The 26,196-nt window shown below is 51.3% G+C and overlaps 1 protein-coding gene across 6 annotated transcripts in view; it reads right to left on the bottom strand.

Moving 5' to 3' along the window:
• Positions 1-2,653: 2,653 nt before the first annotated feature.
• The window catches only part of SSH1 (slingshot protein phosphatase 1), a 60,058-nt gene continuing 36,515 nt past the window's right edge, over positions 2,654-26,196 (bottom strand). For 5 of the 6 annotated variants that reach the window (XM_082417418.1, XM_082417419.1, XM_082417420.1 and 2 more), the window contains 9 exons: positions 25,685-25,750; positions 22,957-23,151; positions 21,702-21,795; positions 20,844-20,972; positions 18,344-18,390; positions 16,753-16,899; positions 15,008-15,208; positions 12,074-12,617; positions 2,654-8,786 (listed from right to left, as the gene is read on the bottom strand). In XM_082417418.1, the coding sequence (XP_082273544.1) occupies positions 7,560-8,786; positions 12,074-12,617; positions 15,008-15,208; positions 16,753-16,899; positions 18,344-18,390; positions 20,844-20,972; positions 21,702-21,795; positions 22,957-23,151; positions 25,685-25,750 (2,650 nt within the window). In that variant the 3' untranslated portion in view covers positions 2,654-7,559. The remainder of the gene's footprint in view (positions 8,787-12,073; positions 12,618-15,007; positions 15,209-16,752; positions 16,900-18,343; positions 18,391-20,843; positions 20,973-21,701; positions 21,796-22,956; positions 23,152-25,684; positions 25,751-26,196) is intronic. The other variant, XR_014251848.1, reaches the window with a different exon arrangement.

Consider the following 26,196-nt stretch of genomic DNA (forward strand, 5'->3'; position numbering starts at 1 on the left):
CTTCCTCGCTGTGTGGCCCTTATCCAGGTGACCTAACCTCTCTGAGCTTCCACCTCTTCGTTTGTAAAACAGTCACATCTGCTGTGAGGATCAACTCAGCAACACACATGAAACACCTGCGAGTAGTAGATGCTCAGTGCAGTTTACTTCCTTTTCCCCTCCCTCCCCTCCATCCCTCCTGCCAGTACCAACAGTAAGAGCTGCCACTGACTTAGCAAGTGGTGTGCCAGGCAGGAGAGGTTTGCATACATTATCAGCTAATTCTCAAATTATTGCCCCCTTGAGGTAGGTAGCACTGTCCTTCACCCGTTGTGACATCCAATTTCAAAACCAGAGGGAGCTCGGCACCTCCAACCGCTTCTGGGAGAATTTGTCTCTTAGGGTCAGATTCCCGTGCATCCTTCTCTGTGCTAGGGTTTCTGCTCACGCAAATGCTGACATTTTACTTGCTGAAACAGTTTACAAAAAAAGGAATTTGGGGCTGAAACGGGACCCTTTGCAAGTATACTTCAGGGTGCATGAGCAGCTTCTCTATAAAGGCAAAATACGATGAATCCAATTTGGGGGAGGGAAACACACCTTGTGCCGCCCAGATAGCCTTCGGAGCACGAAGTGGGTCAGATTTCCCAAGGGCTGGACGCTTCATCTCTGACTCGGATGTTTTCTTGCTGGTACCTACAGGGAGATCAGATGCAGTTTCAGCTTGCTGCTTTCTACTTCTGGGGTGGGGGGCAGCTCCCAGAGGGTTTCAGGTGGGGAAGGAGCCGTACCTCCTGGCTTCACCACTTTTTAGATGTAACCTTGGACAAATGACTTACGCTCTGCAGGCCTGATTCTTCAGCTGTAAACTGAGGGTAACGTCAACAGGGCCTTCGGAGGATTCAACGGGATTCTTTAAAGTGCTGGATACGCGGAAGGCTCAGAAGTGTGGTTCTGCTCCCTCCTTGAGGGCGCAGGGGTGGGTGGGTGGTGTTTTCTGGGCAGAGCTCACTTTGTGCACCGCAGCTGGACATCTTTGGAAAGGGCTTTCCTACCATGAAGTGAATCCTTTTGAAATGCCACGTTGTCCTCCATGGTCTGCTTTCTGGAACCTCTTCCAAGCATCTTGCCAAGAGGGGCCTCCCCCCCAACCCGCCCCCGCAAGCATACAGCTCCTTCCCTGCACAACCACGCCCCCTGCTGGCGAGACCTGGGATCACATTCAACCTCAGGATTGCTACTAGGAGGACGAAATCAGGATCAAAGCAGTCAGTTATAGGAAGGTTCTCCGAGGACTTGAGTGAAAGAGTATCTGATGATCTGGGAACACCCACATTCTGCAAGGGCGATGTGGGTGGGTGTTGTCTCCAGAAAGCATGTGTGGAATGTGATTGTAACTAGCAAAGGGAAAGCCTACTCAATTGCATCATGTTCTTATTTCAATGGTTTCTAAACCTGGCATTAGAATTCCCAGGGAATCCATGGGAATGGTACAGAGTGCTGGGCCCCACCCTCAGCCTCTGTTTCACGTTTGCAGCCCGAAGAGAATTTGTTAGGTGTCTCCAGCCTTTCCTGGGATGAGCGTCCGGAACCATGACCCTCAGTGGTTCAGTTCCAAAAACCTCCTACAGAGAGGGCTGCATTACAGCTTGGTGGCACCACCGAGTACAGTCACGCCACTCACCTTTTGCTTTGATTTCCTACTGAATAAGCAATTCCTAACCATACTTTGGCTTCACGTGTAGATTTTCCTAGAAGGGCTCAATGTGGTAATCGGCAGATGAGAGTAATCTGGTCTGCCTGATGGTTTTAATTCTTTTTGTAAAGTGAAAAACTTGCATTCTGGTTTATCTACTAGTCTCCTGTGAGTCCGGGTGAGGGGCAGAGTAAGTCTAGGTGAACTAAACAAAGTCTTTTCTGGATCCACAGGCGCTGAAATTTCACGGTCACATCAAGGCACTAGTGGCAGATGGTCAGTGCTCACCCATGTGACTTGCTCGTTGGAATGTCATGTGTGGCACCCGAAGGCGGTGAAGAGGGAGTGTGAGTCCCATGCTGTTTGCCCTGCTGCACGGCTAGATGCACAGAACTCCAAGAAGGCAGGGTTTTCTGTTGGAAGCAGCCTGACTTGGCTCAGACACCAAGGGAGGAGAGACACCAAAAGCTCTGACCTGCAGTGGACTGTCACCTGAGCACGGGACGAGCCTTTGCTGTGTCCAGCGGCTGGGATTCCCTGGGGTTCCTGCCTTGGCCGTTAGCCACAGTGAGCTCCCACTGTCCCCTCTCCCGTGTGAGCAGCTAAGGTGGTTCTGTTGAGCACACCTCTAGCTTTAGAGCTTGTGCAGGGAGAGATGCCACCCGAAGTCCAAGTCCCACCCTGGGTGGTGGGGTGGAGGGACGGGACAGGTTTTTTTTGGTATACGAGTGACCACCCACAACTGGGCCTGCTCTTCCTTACTGGCAAGATCAGGAGGAAAAAGGATGATTCTTGCAGGAGCTGACCTTCTTCCCCTGGTTCTTTCTTTGTTCTCACCTGTCCAGGTGTTTAGCATGGGGCCCAGCATATGGCAGGTGCTCAGTCAAGACCAGCCATCATGATGACGAAGCTGCCACCAGGTCTCCTGGCAAGGGCTGAAGAGGCTGTTGCTTTTTGGCACAAGTTTGGAGCTCATCAGGCATTTATAAAGAAAAAGTTTATTTTCATCACAAGAAGCACACAGACTATATACAGTACACACCAACAGAAGTAAAAAAAAAAAAAAAAGTGCATTATGCATCTTCTACTGCAAATTCACAGTACAAAAGATACTGCCTTTTAAATATATAATATAAAAAAAACCAAGAAGAAAAACAATATAATAAAAAAAATCATTGATATCATAACGCAACACACTGGAACCCACTGGCGGCTTCTGAAAACCAAAGGGCAGCCCATCTTGTGGAGCTCCTGATGGCGGTCTGTACCTGCATTTTGCTGCAAAGAGCTCAGGACACCAGCAGAGAGGAAAACAGGGGGGCCTAGGTGGTAATAAAATCTCTACTGAACAGGAGTACAGTTGCGTGATGGGGGGAACAGGGGAGGGGCTGGGCTGCGGTCCAGGGGGACCCTGGACTGCGCCACACCCTGGCTGGCCAGCAAACCAATCCCGTCCTTTCCTCGCTTACTACGGACCGGGCTGTGGCTGAAACCGTGCCTGCCTTGCCAGCAGAAACCGCCAGCGCCGTTTCTAGCAACGCTCCTGGCCTGGCTGCGGGCAGGTGCGAGAAGCTGCACAACAGACCAGCACAAGTACGGGGCAGGCAAGCTCCAGCCCTAAAATGCCAACCACCACTGACGAGGCAAAGTATCCAATCACAGAAGGCGAGAGCTTAACGGTTGCCCATAAATACACAGTATTTGTAAACTATTATTAAGGCACTCGATTGTAAAACAATAATTACAGTGTCAGGAAGGAGGGAGGGAGGGAGCGGCCATCTCCTTGAGCAGCGCGGCCGACAGAATGGACAGCAGAGGACCGGGGGTCCGGTTCTAAGACTCCTGCTAAGAGACCGACACAGGCCGGGGCTGCAGCACCCACTGCAAGACAAAAACGAGGTGGTCACGTCCACACCCACCAAGGGCAGCACCGCACGGCGTCGCTCCAGACCGTTCAAGGTGACCCGCTTCTAGCTCGGGTGACACAGTGTGCGTGTACGTGAGGGAGGAGGGATGCACGTGATGCTCTGATTCAAGTGATAGATAGATAGATAGATTCAAATATATATATTTGTGCAGAGTGAACTCATACACTCTCATACGTATTCAACTGCAGAGCAGACAATAAAAAGACCAAGTAGCTGAGCACGGGGGTCCATAAGTACCTTCATTTGGCATGCCGCGTCGGGGAGACGCTGGGGGTGGGACAGTAGCCGATGACCCTGCACCACGCTGTCCCGATGTCACAAGTCTCCTGCCCGCCTGGCTCCCCTGCCGGAGGTGAAGGGGCGGCCGTCACTCTGCCGGCCGCGTGGGTGCGGGGAAGCCCTGCCGGGTGGCGAGCCACAGCAGGGCTGTGGGAAATGTGTTCTGGCACCAAGCGTTTCCAGCCAACAGACAGCAAGTCGCTCTTCGGACACCTTGGCTGAGGTTACTCACATGCTCTCGACTAAATGACAGCATTTCCTCTCACTAGGGAGCAGGGGATCCATCAGCCTCCTGGGATGGCACCTGTGCACACAGTGCCGACGTGCAGGGTTGTCCTGACGATGTTAATTCTATGGCCTCTTTGGCTCCATCCCAGGCATCCTCTGGGCTTATCCAGGAGGGAAAAGGCTTTAGAAAGGGCTGGAATGCTTTTTAGCTGGAGAGGATGGGATGGAGCGGAAGGGAGCTGGACGGAGTAACCTGCTCGCCTGATGGACCGGGTGCCTCCACCCAGCAGAGAGCTGTCTGGCAGCCGAGAGGTTGGCACTGGTGCCTGCACTGAGACCAAGGAGGCAGGGGAGACCAGGGGCAAGAAGCTTGTTCTCAAGAAGTTCATGGAATGATGCACATTGCTCCAAGGCCCTGAAGTAGCTACAAGACAAAGACATGGAAATCGGCAAGGTCAAGTCCTGATCAGAGGGCAGCATGGTTTGCCCTCTCTCTGTGACCACTTCTCTTCGACTCAACAAAACTTGATGAGAAGACCTCCCTGTATCAATGAAAGAGGAAGACCTAGAGGAGTTCACCCTAATTTTGGCATGCCATGTGAATGAGAGCGCAAGTGAGGGAAAGGTGAGGTGGAAGAGGAAATGCAGCTGAATTCACAGGGTACTGAGCTGATTTAGAAAGTTTTTGTTCTCGCCTAGTTCGACAAAGGCATTCCACGAAGATGGCGGTCACCAAAATCAATGACTTTCACAGCATAAACCACTGCCGCCCACATTCGGAATTTCCCCCATCTGCTAAGCTGACAGATGAAGCATTGGTCAAGATGTGGCACAGCTTATGGTGTAAGCTTTCTTTTCAGAGACCAGTATGAATCTGTCTTTGCCAAGGTGTCTCTAAGCTTGGTAGAATGCTCTTGTCTTGTTAGTATAACATTTAAAATAGCAATCTGCCATATGTTTATGTGCCACTGATCTGGGTCTCAGAGAAAAACCTTCACCCTCTTCTCCAGGCTACAGTGTCATCTATCAAGAATGCTTCATTTTGCTCTGATGATGGGCACCTGGGCCCTGGTCTGTTTAGCTACTGATAGACTAGCTCCTGACAACGAATGGAGAACTTTGCCAAAAGCCAAAGACCCACTAGTATTCATAATCCTCCTCCCACCCTTTAACTGGATAAGAAAAATTATGGCTTTCAAAATTAAGGTCTTCAAAAATATATCATACCCAGCCATGGTTAAAAAACCAACATAAGCCTGGCATCATCAAATCTAAAGGATTATTTTGACACAAAAGTTGATCCACCACATGAAATTTAATTTGGCAAAACACTGAACCTGATATATTTTTTTGAGACTGTGCTCTTGTTGGCTGAGAGAGAGGAGGAAGCCCAACTGGGTTTTCCGGAATAAGTGGATAATCACCTTTTAAGCTGATTTCAATTGACAGTGGTGGGAAAACAAATTCCGATAAGGTAAAATAACGTATACTTTAATTAAAAAAAATAAGGCCAGGGAGAAAAAGTTTCCGGAGAGAGGGTTTTTGCAAAAACTCTACCCACTGGTTGAAATACGGACCAGCCTTCTTCCTGAAGACCCTGCCTGGGCTACTCTTGGGGGCCCAGGTCTGACCAACGTAAGATGGCGACTCATTTACCCACGTTTGGAATTTGGCTGGCCCTTGAAGGATTTCTAGTTTCACTGGCCAAGGCTCGGCAAAGGTTTTCTATAAAGAGCCTGATCGCAAGGTAGCTAACTTAGGCTTTGCAGGCTACATGGTCTCTGTCGCCTATTTGTTAATTTTTTGATAATCCCTTAAAACTGTAAAAAACAATCTTAGCTCCTGGGGCCGTACACCATGGTTTGCTGACCCCTGAATTAAACTTAACCAACCTCTTCTCTCTCTCCAGAATATTTTAACATCCTGTCTTGCTGGCCAACATCAGAGGAGTCCCTCCACTCAAGATCCTTAGAGGGACTACTCCCAGAGCCACTCAGGACCACGTGCTGTCCTGCCCACCGGGAAGAGCCGCAGAGAAACAGGAAGCAGCGTTCTCACCGCAGGAAGGGGCGGCTGTAAACATCTGCGAAGGCGTCCACCAGTCCCACTTCTCAGAGAAGCTGCTGCTAAGCTGTTCCTTGAGAGTGACTGAGCATTCCTCACTGCTGAAATCTCCTTTTCCTCCCCAAACATGAGTACATGTGACCCAATGAACCTGAGTGCTGGGGCTCCTGACGGGGCGACCCACATCTCAGAATCCCTGGCCCCGCCAGACACTTGAGTGCCTTCGAACCACAACACGACCGCATTGGGTTCCGCAGCAGATAAGACTCAATGATACTCTGTGGGTCCTTCTCCCCAGATGGGGGACAACTGAAGACTGACCTTTAGCAACAACTGAGGACTCCACATACATCTCCCCCCACCTCACCCCAGGGCCGGCCAGACACACGTCACTCAGCTGTGACAACACGCCAGGACAGGCAAGTCAACTGCTCAGAGGACCTCCACTCACCCTGGAGTTGGTCTGACAACAGCATTCGTGCCTTCGTGTCACTTTAACTAGCAGTGTTTGGTGCAGGCACCTTAAAAGTCTTAATACTTTTTGGGGTCCTGACAACCACACAACAAAAAGTTCTCTTTCGGAAAAATCTTTTCTGACACAGCATTTTTCCCTGGAATGAGCCTTGGTCATTACTGGAGTTTAAAAATAAAAAGCAGAGCAGGATCAGAGGTAGGAATTCTACTGTCATCCACGAGTTTTCCCAGAAGGGCCTGAATGAGCTAGGACACGTGCCGTGGTGGCGATGCCAATGCCACAGCTATTCTTTTGCAGGTTGTGCCGGAGGATTTTTTGTTTTTTGGCTGTGTTGGGTCTTCATTGCTGCGCACGGGCTTTCTCTAGTTGTGGTGAGCAGGGCCTGCTCTTCACTGCGGTGCGCAGGCTTCTCATTGTCGTGGCTTCTCTTGTTGCAGAGCGTGAGCTCTAGAGCGCAGGCTCAGTAGTTGTGGTGCACGGGCTTAGTTGCTCCGCGGCATGTGGGATCTTCCCGGGCCAGGGCTCGAACCCGTGTCCCCTGCATTGGCAGGTGGATTCTTAACCACTGCGCCACCAGGGAAGCCCTGTGCCAGAGGATTTTTGATGCGTGTGCATCGCTGTATAAATGCTCTTCTTAACACACGAGCAGCACCTGAAACACCTGATTTGGGGTCAGAGTCTACTGGTCAACAGCTGCTGGTTCTCCCAGGTCACAAAACCAATGCTCCCCTTTCTTCTTGTGCTGTATGTTAGGTATTGTTGTTTCTTCTTCTCCCCTTTGCCGCAAGAGGGGAGGAAAAGTAAGGATAACGCCAACTGTTTAAAGGAAATCAAGACAGAAGGGGTGGACCAAAATCCACAGTGAAACTAAAGGAGGGATCACAGAAGTCCAAACGCAGCCAAAGGCGGGTCAGCTTTTGCTCATCCACGAAGGGCTTTTCAAGTTTTCCGGGGTGGATTTCCCTGATGGTTTAGAGGTTGCAGCTGGGTTCCTGGGGGCCACTGGGGGCTCATGCAAGAAGGAAGACTCGCTCAACCTGGCATCCTGGGAGTCAGCCACGGTGGACACGTCGGCCTCACTGGACAGGTCCTCCGTCGAGAGGTTGAGGCTCCCGAGCTTGGCGAGGGAGTGAGAGCGCTTGAGCGGGGACGAGACCGTGAGGCCCGCCAGCCGGAGCCGGGTCTCGATCTCCTGCGTGCGCTGTTTCACCAGCCCGGGCTTCCCGCGGACGCTGTGGATGCTGTCGCTGCTCGAGCTCCGGGTCAGGTTGGAGCTCATGGAGGATGAGGTCGGGGTGTAGCAGATGGTCTTCAGGAAGTCTTTTGAGAAGTGACTGGTGTGGTCTGGGCGGCAGAGGAAGAGCGGGGGGCTCTTCAGTGGGGCTCCTTCTGACGGAGGGGGGCCACCCTCGGGCTTCTCGTCGCCCTGGGCTTGGCCAGGCAGAGCTGGGTCCTGGTTCTCCTCGGGGATGCTGGCCTCCAGCCTGCTGGCGGGGCCGTCCTTGCAGGGGGCCGCCGGGTCGGCCGGAGCGCCCTTCAGCCTTTCTAGTTCTTTGGTGTGCTTGCGGACCAAGCCCGCCTTCTGCAGCTGGATGATGGATTCCTGGTGCTGCATCAAGTAGCTGTTGGCTGTCGGTTTCTCGGCTTCTTTACTGAACAGGAGCCGCAGGTCCTTGGCTGGCTTCGGATCTTTCTTGGGTGGCGAGTCGTCCTTCGCTACTTCCATGTTGGGAGAGTTCTTATCACAGTGAGAGTTCTTCAAAAGGAGGGACTTTGGTAGGACTTTGTGAGTCTCTCTGGAAGGTTCCAGAAGGCTGGCTGGTAGCTCTGGGGCAGCCCCGGCCCCAGGGCCACTGATGTCTGGCCTCCTTGAGCCTGCTGGTGGTAGGAATGGGGGAGTTTCGGTTGAGCCAGAGGACAGTTTCTCCGAAGCTCGGGACCTGCTGGCCACATGGGCCATGGGGGAAGACGTGAGGTGGGGCAGAAAGGTGGGCTGGGTGCAGATGGCGGGAGCACTGGGGTTCTTGCATCGCTCCCCGAAGGCCTCGGGAATCCCGCTGGCTGCAGGGTACATGCAGTCGGCGCAGGATTTGTAGGAAGGCTTCACTTTGTTAAGGATCCCAAAGATCGCATCATGCTGAAAGGGACAAGAACATCGTGAGGGCGCGACACAAGCCGAAGCCCGAAAAATACAAGGAGGGCAGGAGGAGGGGCTGGGGCAGGCACTGGGCTGGCAGTGCTCTCACTTCAGCTGGGGCTGGGACAGAGCCCTCTCAGAAGCCATATGACCGTGACTAATGCAGGTTAGGGATGAGTTAGAGACACTGAGTCGAACTTCCCGGAAGCTACGAGCCCACGTCCTGGGCAAACCTTTGGCCACACGGTCAGGAGCAGGGCCTCCAAGGGCCTCCCTTCTCAACTCCGCCTCCGCCACTTGCACCAAATGACCCTTTCCAGCGCTCTGGTGTTGCCTGGAAACCACAGTGACTTCGCCTCACCCTTCCCCCTCACGGCCTCGTGAGAATTAGTGAAATAACATTTCTGGCACAGTAACTGTGTCTCCCTTTCAGAAAGCGTCTGGAGTCTGCAGCCTGAAGACAGAACCCTTCCTGTCTGGCACAACAGAGCGTGGCTCCAAGGAACCACCATCTAACTGTGCTCTTCACAGAGACGTGGCAAAGGGCAGAAACGGTTCGGGAAAGACTCTAATACAGCCCCAAACACGGGTGCCCACGGCCCCGATGAGGGAGCCAGGCAGAGGTGGGTTTCATACACCAGTGGAAGGCACTTTTGCACCACTTTCCAAGAAACACCCTGCCTCTGGTCACTGGGGGTCTCCGTGAACTCAACGTGGGCTTCTCCATCCCACCCTCCTCCTGATGGGCAGGGCAAGCCCTCACTCCCTCACGCACCCATCGACAGGCACCAGGGCTGCTCTTCTGGGCCAAGACCCAGCCAAGAACCGCAGAAGTGGAGGCAAGAGGGTGACTCTCTTCCCTCACGAGTTGTTTCGCTGTGAGATTCCTGAGGTGGTTGAAAACCAAGCCTTCTTGGCAAAAGGTTTCTCCCTGCCCCTCTGTCGTGTCAGGCACTCATACCATCCTGTGTGGCAGCCCGAGGTCCCCCCAGGCTAAGAAGTCAGGGTCTGGTCCAGTCCTGGGGGAGTCAAGGGGAAACCCATCCCCGATTCCTGGAGGCTTGCAAGGGGGCGTGTGGAGAGCGCCTGGCGGGGCAGGTAGGGGGCTGCGTCTCCTGCGGGACCCTATCCTGGTCAGGATTCCTGGGGCTGGTTTCCAGGTCGACCAGTGGGGCTTGGTCACCCCCGTGGTGAGGCCCGAACACGGACATTTTCCTGAAGCTTTGACCAAATTGTCTATACGTTTGTTTCTTCTAAAACCTTTAGAATCTAACGTTCTAAACCGTGGTGAAATCTACCACGGTGGGAGATTTGAGAGCACCTTTCAGAGCTCATGGGGAGACAAGGGAGGAGGGAATTCATTCACCCAGCTCCTACTTAGGGAGCGCGCCTGTCCTGTGCCAGGCCTTGCATTGGGCGCAGGGGCTACGAGCAAGACAGTCCCTGCCCTCCAAGGGCCCTGTCTCTGGACGCCTGCTAAGCTGTGCATTTCGGTCCCTGTCCCATCCTCTGAGCCACCCCCATCTCAGATGCTTGGTTTCCGTCTCACCCCATCAGTCTGCCTGCAGCCCACTGCCAGAGGGGCCTTGTCAACAACCACCTAACGCCCTCCCGCGCTTCCCAGCACCTGGGAGGAAACGCGCGGGGCCCTGCCATCACGCCCCGAGGCCCCACGTGCCCGGCCACCTGTCCAACCGCGCCTCAGCCACTGCCCCTCAACCAGGCCAAGCTTTCCACCCTCAGGGGCCGGGGGGCCAGAAGATTCTCCTCCTGGCTCTCTGGGCGGCCAGCTCCGTCTCATCCCCTCCCCTCCCACCTTACCTATGTCACCACACCGAGCACCACCTGTATGTTTTCTTTGTTACAGCCTTACATGTGTACCTCCCATCTCCCTGTAGGACCACGTGTGTTGAGCTACCTTACAGCTGTACCCCCTCACCAACCTGGCCCCGGAGTTAATAAACACAACTTGAACAAGTGACTGGATGCTTGTCTCTAGGTCCTATTCCCTAGATAATGTCACCCATCCACACTCTGGCCAGAAAAGGAAGGCTGGGTCCTTTGTTTATCTTCTTATCCAAGCTTCTCTCCTGGCCCCCATTCTATGACTCACAGCTACGTCATTTCGGACCAACCGAGGCACCACTGTCCCGGACAGAGAGGTTTTATATCATCTATCTTTATGGGCATTTGCTCTTTAAAGGGAAGGTGAGCAGTGAGGGAAATTCGAGAGTAATTACTGTTCAGTTTGGAATCTGGTTCCTGATTTGGAGTACGGGAGATTTAACTTCCCGGTTTTGTTTGCATTATAACGTGACGATGGCAAATCTCTGTGCAAGGGGGTGCCTCTGTCTGCCTCCCCAGTGCTCTCACTAGAGAATCACGGCCGGCCCGGGAGGTGGGTGGTCAGGCCACGGGAAATGAAGCCTCCTGCCCCCGGGCCAGGGCGAGCCAGCAGCAGAGCGAGGGCAGAACCCAAGACCAGGCAACAGAGGACGTCCCTCCACAAAACCAGCCTCCACGCGTGGGCCACTTGGAGGAGGAAACAGGCTGGAGGAATTCTTGATATTCTGAGCAAGTGCCAGGTTGAGGCAAGAGCTCTGTTGCAAATAACTCACCAAGTATGAGAGCTACGAGGGACTGCTGGAGTTAATTAAGCATTAGAGTCTGAGTTGCAAGACGAGATACTTGATGATGTCGGCTTTTTCAAGGTGGAAACGGTGTTATGGTTAGGTTATGAACGGAAGCATTTGGGATGGAAACGGCAGATCTGGGATTTGACTTGTTTCAGGATAATCCAGGGTATGGGAAAGTGGATGGGGTGAGATGAGAGGAAGAAAAGCCATACACTGCTAAAGGCTGAAGCTGGGTGATACGTTATATGTTTTGTGGGTTTTTTTTTTTTTGGCCATGCCTTGTGGCATGCGGGATCTTAATTCCCTGACCAGGGATTGAACCTGGGCCCCCTGCAGTGGAAGCGCGAAGTCCTAACCACTGGACCGCCAGGAAATTCCCGTATGTTATATGTTTTATGTTTTACATAAGAAAAAAGGAAAAAGACTTTGAAACTCTGCCTCAGACGTGAATGAGGCACCAGGGTGAAGAGGGCATGGGGGATGATCACCAGTCCCCAGGGGTCCCGGGTCCTCCGTCGTCTACCGTCCCCATCAGCCTGCAGAACCACGCGGAAAGCCACCCACTGAGCTGGCAGAGGCTGCTGTTGGAGGGGCTGCCCCCGGGGCAGAAATGGCATGCGAGCCGACACCCCCTCGCGGCCCCAGGCCTACCTCGAAGTCGTCCGGGCAGCTCCTCTTGCTGTTGTTGTTATTTAGGTTTTCCCAGTTGAGCAGGTTATCGAGCTGGGTTACGGGCTGCCCCCACTTCCCTGCTCCCGGGGCCTCCTCCCTTTCCATCTCCTCCACCTGCGGCGACAAGCCACCCCGGGCTTGGGGGCTCCCAAACTCTAGTTTCTTCCTCACTTCCTTCTCACAGAGTCCAGGACCTTCTGGGGGGTGTGCGGCCGGCTCGGATGGCTCTGCCGGCTGAGCGGCTTCCTCCAGCAGAGCATCCCTCTCCACATCCTCCAAGTGGACCCAGCCGCCCGTCTCGTCTCTGGGGCAGTGCAACAGGGGGTCCGAGAGTCGCCGGAGACAGCAGGGGAGAGCGGGTCCCCCCGGGGCCCCGCTGCCCGGGAACGCAGGCTGGGCGGCGGCGTCCAGGCAGGGCGGCTGGGCTTCCGGGGTGCTGTCCAGGGTCTCCGGCAGGAAGTCCCCAGGCCCCGCCGGGTCATCCACAGGCTGCTGGCGCCACAGCTTGTTGTGCCGTTGTTTGCTGGGGGAAGGAAGGCAGAGGAAGGTCAGCAGACGCCAGTGCCCAAGGGTCCTGGGAGGAAGGGTGTGGGGAGCCAGCAAGGGGCAGTCCAAGGCTCGGGTGGACACCAGGGGCTCACCTGGGTAAAGTCTCTCTCGGTTCATTTATCCCCAAGAAATTTGAGAATGACGGGAATAGCCTTAGGACCCTAAGTCATCATGGCTCCCGTACGTATGGCATCCCACGTGTATGATCCATGCGGATCACGTAAACAACTCTGTCATGTGATGAGGATGTCGCAGACATGGGAAGGGGGTCTGGACCTGAAATCCTATCATGGTCCTAGTGTCCCAGCTCTCCTGGTGAACCTGGTCACGCCACGGATGTTCCGTCTCTGTTTCCCCATCTGTCAAATAAGAAACCCAGTCCTCTCCTACTTATGTCGTAGGGAAATAACGTGGATCAAAGTAGAGAGTTGATAAAGACTTATACACACTAACGTGACCAGGTAAACACATAATGCACCTGAATAAAGCTGGGGAGATGCCAGAAAATTGGAAATATTTGTGTAGGTCAGAGAGATTACAGGTCAGTTTTTAAAATAAGTCTTCTAATGCTGTGTTATTACTTTTATAACACATTTTTTAAACGTAAGGGTTAAAAAAAAAAAGAAGAAAGAGGCTCAGAGTGAAATCAGGTAAATGAGTCACCTCCATTAACCTCAGAGGATCACCAACATCCCAGGGCTGTGATGGTTAAGAGGAGAAAGAAGTAAACATAAAAGGACATGCAGGGCTTCCCTGGTGGCGCAGTGGTTGAGAATCTGCCTGCCAATGCAGGCGACACGGGTTCGAGCCCTGGTCTGGGAAGATCCCACACGCCGCGGAGCAACTAGGCCCGTGAGCCACAACTACTGAGCCTGCGCTCTAGAGCCTGTGCCCCGCAACAAGAGAGGCCGCGATAGTGAGAGGCCCGCGCACCGCAATGAAGAGTGGCCCCCACTTGCCGCAACTAGAGAAAGCCCTCGCACAGAAACGAAGACCCAACACAGCCATAAGTAAATAAATAAATAAAACCCAAAAGTTAAAAAAAAAAAAAAAAAAGGACATGCAAACTAAGGATTTGCTGTTGTTCTTCAATGCGAGGGAGCATCAAGGTCATTCACGGCCATCTGCTCTGTGTGCACGTTCCGGGCAAGGCCAAGAGGGCCCTCAGATGGGGCTATAATTCAAGATCAGTGCTGTGCTGCTGTGAACCTGGACTGGCAACCCCTGGTTAGCCTGCAAACCCCTGATGGCAGCAAATGACGGAAGGGCTATGGGAGGCGAGAACAGGATGTGCCCCTTCCTCCTCCTCCGCATCCCCCTCGGCCCTGCCTGAGCATCTGTCCAGCCGCTCTCTGGTTGACAGTGAAGGAGTCCAGAGATGTCCAGAGCTGTTCTCCAGACCCGCCAGTTGCTTCCCCAAACGTGGCCAAGACTTAGCCTGTGGCCTCCTCACAACACCGGGCAGAAACAACCCAGGGAGGCCTTGGACAGACTGAACAGAAAAGGAACAGGGGGAGAGTGAGTCCCTAAGTCCAGCAGCGATCCACCTGGGGTCACTGGGGTACCCTTCCATGGGGGCAGGATCACCTTGCACGGGAGCGCCAGAGGCTGATAGACCCGGGCATGCCCCCCGATCCCTGGGCCGCCCACTGGCTGTGTGACATGGGACACCTTAACCTCCAGCGTCAGTTCCTTACCCCCCATGAATGGGGGATCCCCTGTCCTCTGCAGACCTTTTTCATGGTGGGGTGGGTGGGTGGAGGTGGTGGGTAGAGAATTACAAAGCAGCTATGTCATCACTGACCGTGAGCCGGGTCTAGCGAAGCAGCTGCACGGTGCTCGTGGAAATTTTACAACAATCCTATCAGGGGGATTAGTTCTTAACTCAGAAAAGGAGACTGAGGCCGGAGGGAGATTGATGAGCTTGCCCTGAGCTACCAGCTCGTCAGCGGTGGGCCCGGGTCTGCCTCTGCAGTCCCTGGAGCTGCCCTGCGGTGAAGCCTGGCACGGGCTTGGCACAGAGCAGGTGCTCAGGAAACGGGGCAGCCCCGGGCCGAGACTCACATGGAGCCCTGCCTTGGATTAGAAGCCGTGCCCTGCTCCCTCCAGCTGCAAAACAGCTTTATGTGCGTGCCAACACAATAAGCACAGATCCCTCCTGGAAACCACTAATCAAACCCCAAACAATCATTGTTTTTCTCAAACCGGCTCCCCCCCACCCCAAGAGGCAGGATTTTGGCTGTGGAAGCCACCGCTGGGCCAAACGGGAGCACGGCTGGGATGTGGCCGGCAGCCCCGGCCGGCTGGGCGGCAGGGCTTCTGGAGCTCGGCTCTGCCAATTCTTCTCTGCAGACAGGCACCCACCTGGCGTCCAAGATGCCTTCATACTCAGACAGCTGCCTCATAAAGCCCGCGTTGGGGCGTGTGATGCTGCGTTTTTGCTTCACGTAGTTGTAGGCTTTCTCCAGGGGCCAGCCAAATTCCTTCATCGCGTAGGCTATGACCGTGGAAGCAGAGCGACTGACGCCCATTTTGCAATGTACCAGGCACTTGGAGTGGTTCCTCCTGCAGCCGCGGGGGTGGGGGGAGAGGGCAAAAGTTGATACAACTGCATTCTCTCAGGTTTGGCACGATGGATCTTTCTTTTAAACCCTGAAGTTATCTCATTGCCCAAACCCTCCGAGGTCCTGATGTTCAGGCAGCATACGTCCACACACCCTCAGTAGGAAATAACTTCACTGCAAAATCAATTAGCATACAACGGGAAATCGAGATCAATCTGTCCTGCCCTGGCCAAGTTTTGCAGGGAGAAAGCTCCCCAATCGGGCGCCTTCCCAGGTGGCTGGGATCGGCCGGGAGATCAGAGCCCCTTGGGCAGGAAGCAACCGGGCAGTGAAAGGGGTATTTGCACAAGCTACTCACTCAGCTGCTAGAGCAGATGGAGACAGGGAGCAGGTTACTGTAGAGAAACAGGGTCAGCAAACTGAAAGCCACCGGGCCCCTGGCAGAGAGAGTGCCTCGGCAGACAGGAGGGTCAAGGAGCCAGCGTGAGTCCGCAACACTTGACTTGGCCACCAGAGAAAGAAGCCAAGGAAACAGATGGGCCGATAGGCTTTTTGTAGGGAGACGGTACCAGCCCAGGCGAGGCTGATTTAACAGACATGGCAAGGCCAGGAACACTGTTGCTCTAGCTGTCGCCTGCTCACAAAGGTGAGGGGCACCAGGCTGGGGAAGGCTGCACCTGTGAAAGTTTATTTGTACAGGAGGCAGGCCGGCCAGCCTGCCTGTTCACATTAGAAGCAGCACACCTGCTCGGTGGAAACAGGCTCATTTCTTATACCCCAGGCTTAAAGTTCATCCTCAAACCTCAGTGGGTTTTTTTGGACTGCCAAAGTCTATCCCCCGGGAACCCAGGGGAACTAAGATTTGGTCCTACATCATGGAGCTTTGACCTGGGTGCAAAGCAGAAGAGGAGGTGTCTCTTGATAGCATCTCAAAGAGTTGTCTCTTTCTGGTCCTGACTTCAGTGAGACAGAGTTGTTCCACAGGAGAATAAGGTGAGGACAAAAGACACGTGACAGCAGTGACAGGCTTGGGGCAGCGGGGACCTCTGATGGTCCGTCCCATTCTACGTGAACAGGAGTCACACTAACTCAGGTGGAGGTGGGCCACAGCTCAGGGCATCTGCCCGAGTAGATTTCTGAGTCAATTTCTCCAGGGAAGCAGCCCCAAAGGTGCTCTGAGTCACGTACGATCCGCCCGCCCTCCTCTCTCCTCTGGCTCTGTGACTCCCCATGGGCAGAGCTCCCAAGAGCGTCCGCTTGGTACAGGGGCCTTGCCTGCAGCCAGTGCTAATGACGAAACGGGGGTCAAATGTCACGGCAGGTGAAAGAGAACGAGCTCATTTGGGGACCCCTGGAGAAGATCAATGATTCGGCCCTTTCGATGCTTGGGGTCCAGCACTCTAAAACCAGAGGCCCATCAGACATCACAGGCCCCTCAAGCCAGGAGGCAGCTGTGTCTGGGGTCACCATTAATGTCTGCCCACCCCGCAGCTGCCGGTCGGCTTCTTCCCCAGCCTGGCTTCTCTGGCTTCTCCGCCCACTTACTTTGCTTTGTTTATAAAATGGTACGCCTCGTTCCAGTGGGCGAGGAGGTCTGTGGTCTCTTCATCATAGACTCGGATGTTATGATACGCAAATAATCCAGGGAAAAAATTATCTATTTCTCTAGTGACGTTTAAAATGTAGTCAACACTGCAATGAGAAAAAAAAAAAAAAGAACAAATTGGAGAATCAGAATGTGGATCAACAAAAACCAAAGTAACAACAAACTGAGCAGAGAAAAAATTAAATACACATTTATAAAGGGTCTGTGTTTTTATGGCAGAACTTCATAGTGGTGGTTTTGGGGGTTTTTTTTTTGGTATCTTCTAAATACCCTCTACATGATGAGAATACATTATATTTATGATAAAAAACAAATTTCTGCCTAAAAAACTTATAAAAAGAAAGCTCCGTCCAAAGCATTGCTAAGCAACGTTAATTCTGGAAAGTAATCACACATATTACCTAAATACATTTTTTAACTCCTTTAAAGTTTGAAAATTTGTAACTATTATGAGTATACAGAGGCTTTAAAAAAAAAAACAAACCAACATCTCCACTTTTAAGTAGTTAAAAAGCTGAATATATCCATCCATTTTTTTATGTCCTTGGGAACTGCCTTAACTCTTTTTTGAAACAAGGCAGGCTGTAAATAAATAAATAGTTGGGAGGGTCTGCTAACCCAGCTAACTCAGGTTCTGTAGTTCTCTAACCTTAATACTTACATTCCTGGAAGACCAATGTAATCTCAGGAGTTTGAAAACACCTCAAATAGGTTTCATAAGCGCATACTTATAAATGCTTTGGGAAAAAAAGAAAAACCTTTCAAATCATTTATTTATTCCCAGCAAGATAAAGCATAGACAGCATCACCCTACACTTTAAGATCACTTTCTCTTGAAGGAACACATCTTAACCAGTAGTTCTAAAGATATCTTTTAAGATTTGTTTAGTCTTGACTTTTAAATGCAGTAATTCAAGAATGCCATCATGTCAGACCCACAGGATGGTGATTTTGTGGCTGTGTTGTTTTTTTAAAAAATGTCCAGACATCTGTTCTTGAAGGTCTAGGTTTAAGCATTTTTTATCCCTGCTGCCGAGTATTTCTCAGATTGAGACAGGCATGTGTTTCTGGCCAACGCCGAGCATTTAGCTGCAAGATTCCCACCAGGCTCAAAAGTACAACCACAGAGAGAACCAGGAGTGGTCCGGGGAGCAGGGCTGCTGCCTGGCCCACCGGTGTGCCCACACTGGCGCCCTCAGCATCTCTGCAGGGCGGGGGGGAGGGGGGAGGCTCGTGGCCGCGCCAGCATCCAGGCTGTCCTATACCATCTGAGGGTGATTTAGAATCATTCTCCCTGACACACACATTTCTAAACCCCAGTAAAATCTAAAACCCATGAATTATTCAGGAGGTGGCATTTTGAAGCACATCTGTTTAGCTATGCAAATCAGGCCGGCAGCTGCTTTGGAGATTGGGGTGGGCAATTCCAGGCAGGCAGGCAGCGCCAGGGCTCAGCTTCGAATGGATGGCTGAGCTGAGGGTTTCTAAGCTGCCTGGAAGGATGAGGGAAGACAAGGGGAGCAGACTCACCCTGAGCCCTGCAGTTCCTCCAGATTGGATGCATTCCATTCAGAGCCCTGGGGGACAGATCACACAAACCCCCGTGAGTGTCACACGTCAGCCTCAGAGCTGCTTACGGGATGCACGGTGTGCGCTAGCCCTGACGGTGATGGGTATCTCATGGGCCCCTGGCCTCAGAGGCCGATAAGAAAGCTGATAGAAAGAGGCCGATATCAGAGCAGGTTCCCCAGGAGTTGGTGGCATTGTCAGGGAAAGGGGCTGGTCGAGGAAACCCTGCCCCCTCTCATCACTCCCCTTCCTAAGATTCCAGCAGGGTCCTGTCACCAGAGGCAGTGACCTCCGACCTCCCACGCGGGAGAGGGCGCTTTCACATACCACTAACTAGAGCAGGAATTGGTTTACCTTTTCTGGGAAGTATTTGGCAATATTAAAAAAGTTCCCACCCTCTGACCTAGAAATTCCACTTACAAAAAGCTACCCTGAGGAAACACCCAGAATTCACGGAGATATATGTACAAGGATATTTACAGTTATTTATAATAACAAAACAGCAGAAACCACCCAAAGGTCCGACAAAAAGAAATCATATGATGGAGCCGTTAAAATAAATCGTACTTTTGGAGGATATTTAATGACACAGGGAAATACCACATAATGAAAAAAAAAATTTTAAAGCAGGATACAAAACTATATAATCAAACAGTACAGTTCTTTCCTTTTCTTTCTCTTTCTTTTTTAAGAAGCTATAAATGCATTAAAAAAAAAAACCCAGAAGATAGAAAAACAAACATACCAAAGTGTTAACAGTGACTGCCTCTGGATTTGTGAAATTGAGAATGCTTTTAAATTTTCTTCCTTCAACTTACATTTCCTAACTTTCTGTAACATGTTTTAACTTCATACTTCAAAAATGGTATTAAAAAAACACAAAACCCTCCATTTCTGAGCAGGCAAAGAATACGGAAGGGAAAAAACAAAGAAAAAAACATCACTTTGCTCTTAGGAAATGCAATCGACACAGAGTCACAAAGAGCAAAATCACCCTCTTGGTCTCCCTATAAACTTCCTTTCCCAAGAGGGTGGATTGCTCCAGATGCAGGGGCTGCAGGGGCCCCAGTGGAGCTGGCAGCATGTGGGCACTAGCTGGATTTTCATATTGGAGGGAGAGGCTCAAACATAAAAATTCCTTTAGTATCTCTCATGGAAAAAGTGACATAAAGCACCAAACCACACTGAAAAAATAACAAAAGCTCTGCTAAGCCTGTGAGCATCCTCTTGCCGTGATCACCACCTAGTGGAGAGACGGACCGAGGTGCCTTCGGTTCTGTGTCCACCAGGGAAAAGAATCAACTTCCCAGAGAGGATTAGAGCCGGGGCTGCTTTCAAGATTCAGGCTTCAAATCCACGCATCTATACACATTTAAATATATATACATTAAACATTTATAGATCTATGTATATAGATCAATATATATATAAATACGTTAACTATGTATTTAATACATTAAATGTGTATCAAGACATACACATTTGGGGAACTACTGATTACTTCCTACAGGCAGAAAACACAGTCATTCATGCCTTTGGCAGCAAACACACGTCCTCAACTTTCCCAAGGATGTGATTTCTGCTCTAACGATGGGTACCATTTTTGAGCGCCTACAGAAACTGCACTCAGTGCTTTAAATATGTACTAACTTAATCCTCATACTCATCCCCTGAGGTACAGGATGAAGGAAAGGAGAGGCCAAGAGACTTGCCCCAGGGCACCTGGCTGGTCAGGCCGGGGAGTGGGAACCTGCCGGGTGGGTCCGGTTTCCATCGCACCGTGCTGCCTCACTAACTGGTAGCGTGCCTTCCTCTATAACCCCCTGACTTTGAAAACTTGCCAGCTGCCTTCTATGGAGACTTACAGCTTTAAGAAAATCTGAGTGAGGGACGGAGTGAAGAGAGTGATGTGCAGGCCCCGACAGCCGTGTCAGCAGGGCCTGCTGCCTCCACGGGCTCTGGGAGCAGGGCAGGGGGCAGCTTGGGGACAAGCGGGGGGTGTGGGAGGGACGCTGCGTTTTCAGGCGTCTGGTCTGTCTCCTCTGCTGTTTCTCATGTCTCGGGACGAGGAGGCATAATTCTGGGGTTAGGCGCGGGTGTTCCCTTCAGGAACTGGGGTTTTTTTAGTTTGCAGACCATCTGGAGGGGGTTTCTGTTAGTGACCAATGAAGGCGGAGGGTGGTGTGCATCTGAAAACGGTTGCCAGCTGACTATGCCAGAGAGCTTTCAAACAACTCCCCGCAGCTCAGCTGGGAGCTGCGGCGCAAACATTTGGCTCTCGAGCAAACCCGTAGGCTGCAGGCCAGAGAAAGGGGTCAAGAGGAGAGTTCCCGTAAAAGTCAGGACGGAGGCTTCAGGAACTCAAGTTTCTCCCCCTCTATGACTTGCTGCAAACTCCAAACAAATCAAGGTCTGATTAACGTTTCCCAAACCAGACCCTGCCGTGCGCTGTGCCTCTTACGAGATAAAGATGGTCGAAGATGAGGGAGGGCTTGTCCATCTGTCCCAAGATCAGGAGCATCTCGTTGTCGATGAATTCCTTGAATTCTTTCAAGTTACAGTTCATCTGTTTCTCTAATTCATTACGGATCTGCGGGGTGGAAAATATTAAGAAAGGGGGTTTGTTTAAAAAAAAAAAAAAACAACAAAACAGTTTCTCCAAAGAAGTAATAAAGTCACAACATGAACTACGACTGTTTTCAAAAAAGTGTTTTTTGGGCTTTTTTCAGAGTAAGCACATATGCAGTTAGACACGCTGCACACATGCGTGGGTGGTGGGAATGCAGGCTACTCGGCCTCAATGTGAATCTGAGTAGGGGACGTTTATTATCTGAAAGAAGGAATTTGATTCCCTTGGGATCTTTTCTACTGAGTTGAAAAAACGTATGCTTTTCCAGTTATCAAATCTATCACCGTGAAAACGTAAAATCAATTTCATCTTGCTTTGGAAGGTATCACAATAGGGTTTATTATGTATTAATTCATAAAAAGATTGTACATGAGTTTTTTAAATGGCAATTTCAACCTCTTGGATCTACTTAGTTTAAGCTGTTACTACAATTCATTGCATTCCTTGGACAAAGAGCAACAGAAAAAAGAAAAAAGTAATCAAGAAAAACATTAAAAGGCAGTTTCATCTTGCTTTGGAAGGTATCAGAATAGGATTTTTTTACATGCACTAATTAATAAACAGATTGTATATGGCTTTTTAAAATGGCAACTTCAACCTCTTAGATCTACCCGACTTAGGCTGCGCTAGGGCAACAGGACACAGGGATGCCCATGACCTCCGGCCCACCCAGCAGGGAAGCGCTCTTACTTCCTTGGACGTCACGTTCTCCAGGTCCTGACTCATCATGATGCTCCGGAGTTTGGCTTTGATGAGACGCTCAGTCCTCTCCCCTTCGGTTGGCCTGGAGAGAAATCACATTCAGGAAAGCGCAGAGCCATGGGAAGCCACGTGAAGCCACGGGAAGCCTGCGGTCGGCGTTCACAGAAACCCCAGCTGCTCCCGGGCTACACGGAACACGGCTTGGGCACGTTCTCAGTGAGAAGGGGAGAGGGACAGGGAAGTCGCCCAGGGGCCACCAGAAGGGACAGCAGACCAAGAGGGCAAACAATGGTTGGGAAGCAGACTCGTCCTGCGGGTCTGGAGAGCCTCAGCCTCTCAGGGCCGGACGCTGGAACCGCCATGAGACATCCCCACGGCCTAGACCCCCTAGACTCTGCTGAGGACATCACTGTGTCTTCAGACAGCCCATGGCCCCAGCTGCATCCGGCTCCCGTTACCTCCTTACACGCTTACACAGAACCAAAATCTATGTGTTTACTTGCAACTTCTACGCATCAGCCTGGTTCTAACCCTGGGGCCACACGGACCACGACAATCCTTCTTGTACGTCACACCCCTTCATATGTTCAAAGGCACGTATCCTATCCAGTGCTCTCGTAATTTCTTTGAGGCCTCATACAACGTGGCTCCCGGTCCTCCCCTCATTCGGGGGGCTCCCCTCCGTCCACAGCCCTCCTGCGTGTGGTGTCCCCAGGGAACATGATGCTCTGGGGAGGAGGGTCCTAACCAGGAGAGAAGGGGAGAGTGGCTCCCTCCTTCTGGAACTAGAGTTAATGGAGTGCGGCCTCAGGCCACGCGGGGCAGCGCTGCTGCGTCAGAGCCGGCCGCCCTCAGCCTGCCTCTGTGCAGTTGTGTTCTGGGACCCAAGGAACCGGATGTCACATTCATCACACTCTTATAAGCAGAGGAAGAGGCTTTGGAAATCAAGACTTTGGACCTGAGGAGGAGGGACCAGAGCACCGGTACAGGGAAGCTGATGAACGTTATGGAGCTGCTCCCCAGAAATGCATTCACACCCGAATTTGTCTATCATTTTAAAAGGTTGGGGGGGGGGGTGGTCAGACCCTTCCCCAGCCAAAGACACCCACGGGCTGCAGGTCAGGAACCCCTGCATGGGGTGCTGGTTCTGGGAGACAATGGGGCTGTGACGCTGTGCAGACTCGGGGTCGGGGGGCAGGCTCGGGGTTGGGGACCGGGGCAGGGGCGCCGCACTCGCACTCACTTGTCCGCGAACAGGGCGGGGGAGTCGGGCCTCGTGGACTCCAGGTCCTGCATGGCATTCCACTCGTTGATGCAGCTCTGCTCGGAGCCAATGCAGCTCTCGTAGTAGGAGGCCCAGAGCAGCGCCACGCCCCCGGGGAAGTAGTTGTGCCTGCGTGCCACCTCGCAGGCCTTGTGGAGGACCTGCAGGGCAGACCTGGGGTGAGGAGGGGAAGAGGGTCAGGCCCGGGAGGCACGAGGGGAGCTGGGCTGGAGTCGCTCTTACCTCTGAGATTACGACAGGGACACGTGGCCGCCAGGTACCACTGTGGGCCTCTGGGACACAGGCACCGACCCCAAGAGCAGAGATGGCACCCGTCACCATCCCCAACAAGGAAACAACAAAACTTTCTAACTCTCCCAATTGGGCAGGCTCCCAGGTCACTTTACATCCGCTAATGAACTCCCAGGAACTGAGATTCACTTCTGAGGTTGTGGTTACCTTGAATGTGGGAACCGCAATGCAGCCGAGCAGTTGGAAGGAAAGCATCCTCAACATGCAGCGGAGGTATGTGACTGCATTCCCAGTCACTTAATTTCTAGCTCCCTCCCATCAATGTTATAATAGCGTAGATGCTTAGATTTCGTAAGGAAATGAGAAACTCACAAGAACTAACTGCAGAAGAAGTTTTGGGAGGCAGAGTCGGGCAGGAGAAACAGTACTGAAAACGTATACATTGGTAACAGCCAATTTACTTATCCTTTTCTTACTTCTTTTTACAAAAATATGGGCTATTTCTCAGTGAATGGGGTGAATCAGGTATCAGTGAAGGGTGGACGAGCGAGGGCTTGGATGGAGAAGTTATCAGAGAACTAATGGCTCAACAACGGCGTAAAAACCACTGCAACCCACTTCACTTTCCCCAGTGGTCCACATCTGTCCTAGCTGTAGACTGGGGGAGGGAAGAAACTTGAGCTGAACATTTACGAAATTTTATTATCGTTCTGAAGTTTTGGAAAAACCCATGGGCCTGTTTTTTTACTCGCTTGTAGAGAAAGAGATAACAAATTATCCAGGGCCACAAAGGAACATCTGGGACGTCTAGAGAATGATGAGTTCATGATTTCCCCCCAAATGACCCTGAACTGACTGCAGGAACAGAAGACATAAAAACAAAGCAACGATGTTAGCGCGTGGCCCATAGGAGGATCCTGCATCACTCTCACCGTCCTGGAGAAAAGAGTAATTATTTTGAAACACTGGGCAGAATTCTTCTCATCAGAGGCCACCGGCTTTCGCCTGAGTCTTTCCCAGATTATTTGAGGGAGACAGCCGTGTGGATCTGCTGTATGAGTGGTCTGTGCAGCCCTCCAAGGATGAGGAGGCTCTAGAATGTGTGTCGGGTTCAGAGAAGGTCTGGAAGTGGAAAGCAGTCTTCACCCACAGCTACCTCACCCCCCATGCAGGTGTCCAGGGAGGCCCTACTCTGCCCCGGCCCCTGCACCCTGCAGTAGGTATCCCACAGCCCGGCACCCACCCCTCAGTATAACATAGGACTCTGCTCTGGGTTTATGGCCACCTCCCTCAACAGACTTTAAACTCCAGGAGGACAGGAATTATGTCCGTTTTATGCCTCCGCAGATGCTCATGCCTAGCAGAGTGCTGTTGCCTTCATGGAGCTAACTGATCACCCTTGGTCTGCCAGGGACAAGGAATCAGTGAATTTACGCTAAAATGACATTTCGTCAGCAGGGACGGTAGAAACATAAAAACAAGGTACCTCCAACAACAGAAAGACCAAACAACCCAATTAAGAGCTGGCCAAAGGACTTGCACAGACATTTCTTCAAAGAAGATATACAAAATGGCCAATAAGCACATGAAAAGATGCTCAAGGCTAACTAATTAGGGAAATGAAAACCAAAACCATGAGATACCACTTCATACCCATAAGGATGGCTATTATGAAAAAAAAAGCAAAGACTAACAAGTGTTGACTAGAATGTGGAGAAACTGGAACCCCTGTGCATTGCTGGCGGCAATGTAAAATGGTGCAGCTGCTACAGAAAACAGGCTGGTGGTCCCTCAAAAGGTTAGGCACAAAATTACCACATGATCTAGAAATTCCAAAAGATCTGAAAGCAGGGACTCAACCAGATACCCTGTCCAACAATGTTCACAGCAGCTCTGTTCATAGTCACCAAAAGATAGAAAGAACCCAAATGTCCATCAGGAGATGAATGGATAAAAGTAGTACATCCATATAACAAATTTATTGTTCAGCCTTAAAAAGGAATGAAGTATTACAACACGGATGAACCCTGAAAGCATTATGCTAAGTGACAGAAGCCAGATACAAAAGGGCCAATACTGTATGATTCCACTTATATGAGGGACCTAGAATAGGCAAAGTCACAGAGAGAGAGTAGAATAGAGGTTACCAGGGGCTGGGGGAGGGGGCAATAGGGAATTACTGTTTAATAAGTACAGTTTCTGTTTGGAATGATGAAAAACTTTTGGAAATGGATAGTGGTGATGGGTGTACAACACTGTTGAATGTACTTAATATCACTGAATTGTGTCCTTAAAATGCTTAAAATGGTAAATTTTGTTATTGATACATATTTTTTGCCACACACACAAAATAAACATACCTAAATGTGCTTCTAAGTAGATGGGGTTTTTTTATTTGTGCTGTCAGCTAGGAAAATATTTCTAAGGAGTTAAAAGTCCCTAGAACCACACTTACCACATGGCCTGGACAGACACGGGCTTGAAGATGTGCATCCTTCCTGCTGTGCTGACGCTGAATCCACTGAGAATGAAAAACAAAGGACAGCGTGGTGAGAAGTCAGACCCTCCGACCACATCTCTGCCAGACGGCGGGGGGAACAGCCCACTGTGGACACCCTGAGGACAAGTGTGTCTCATGCTGTCTGATGAGGGACCACAGGCCACAGAGACAAGGGCAAAAGCCAAAAAAAAAAAGATGAGTTCTTAAATCCGGAAGACTGGCTTTTAACCCAGCAATACAAAGTCAGCCAAAAACTAAAAGCCCAGCAAAGGGTGTGAGGCAACAGCGGCACTGGACACCATCTCGCTTCACCTGCCTGCACTGTCCCACCACACCCCCTACCTCCTGTCCCCCACACTCCATCTATGTTTTTTATACTTGCATAAAAAATACATTAGTGGAAGACAAAAGTTTAAAAAGGAAAAATGTAACCATAAGCCCATGTCGTCAATAAATCTAATGTTTAT

This window comes from Balaenoptera physalus, assembly GCF_965194825.1.
Source record: "Balaenoptera physalus genome assembly, chromosome: 12".
Classification (NCBI taxonomy): Eukaryota; Metazoa; Chordata; class Mammalia; order Artiodactyla; family Balaenopteridae; genus Balaenoptera; species Balaenoptera physalus.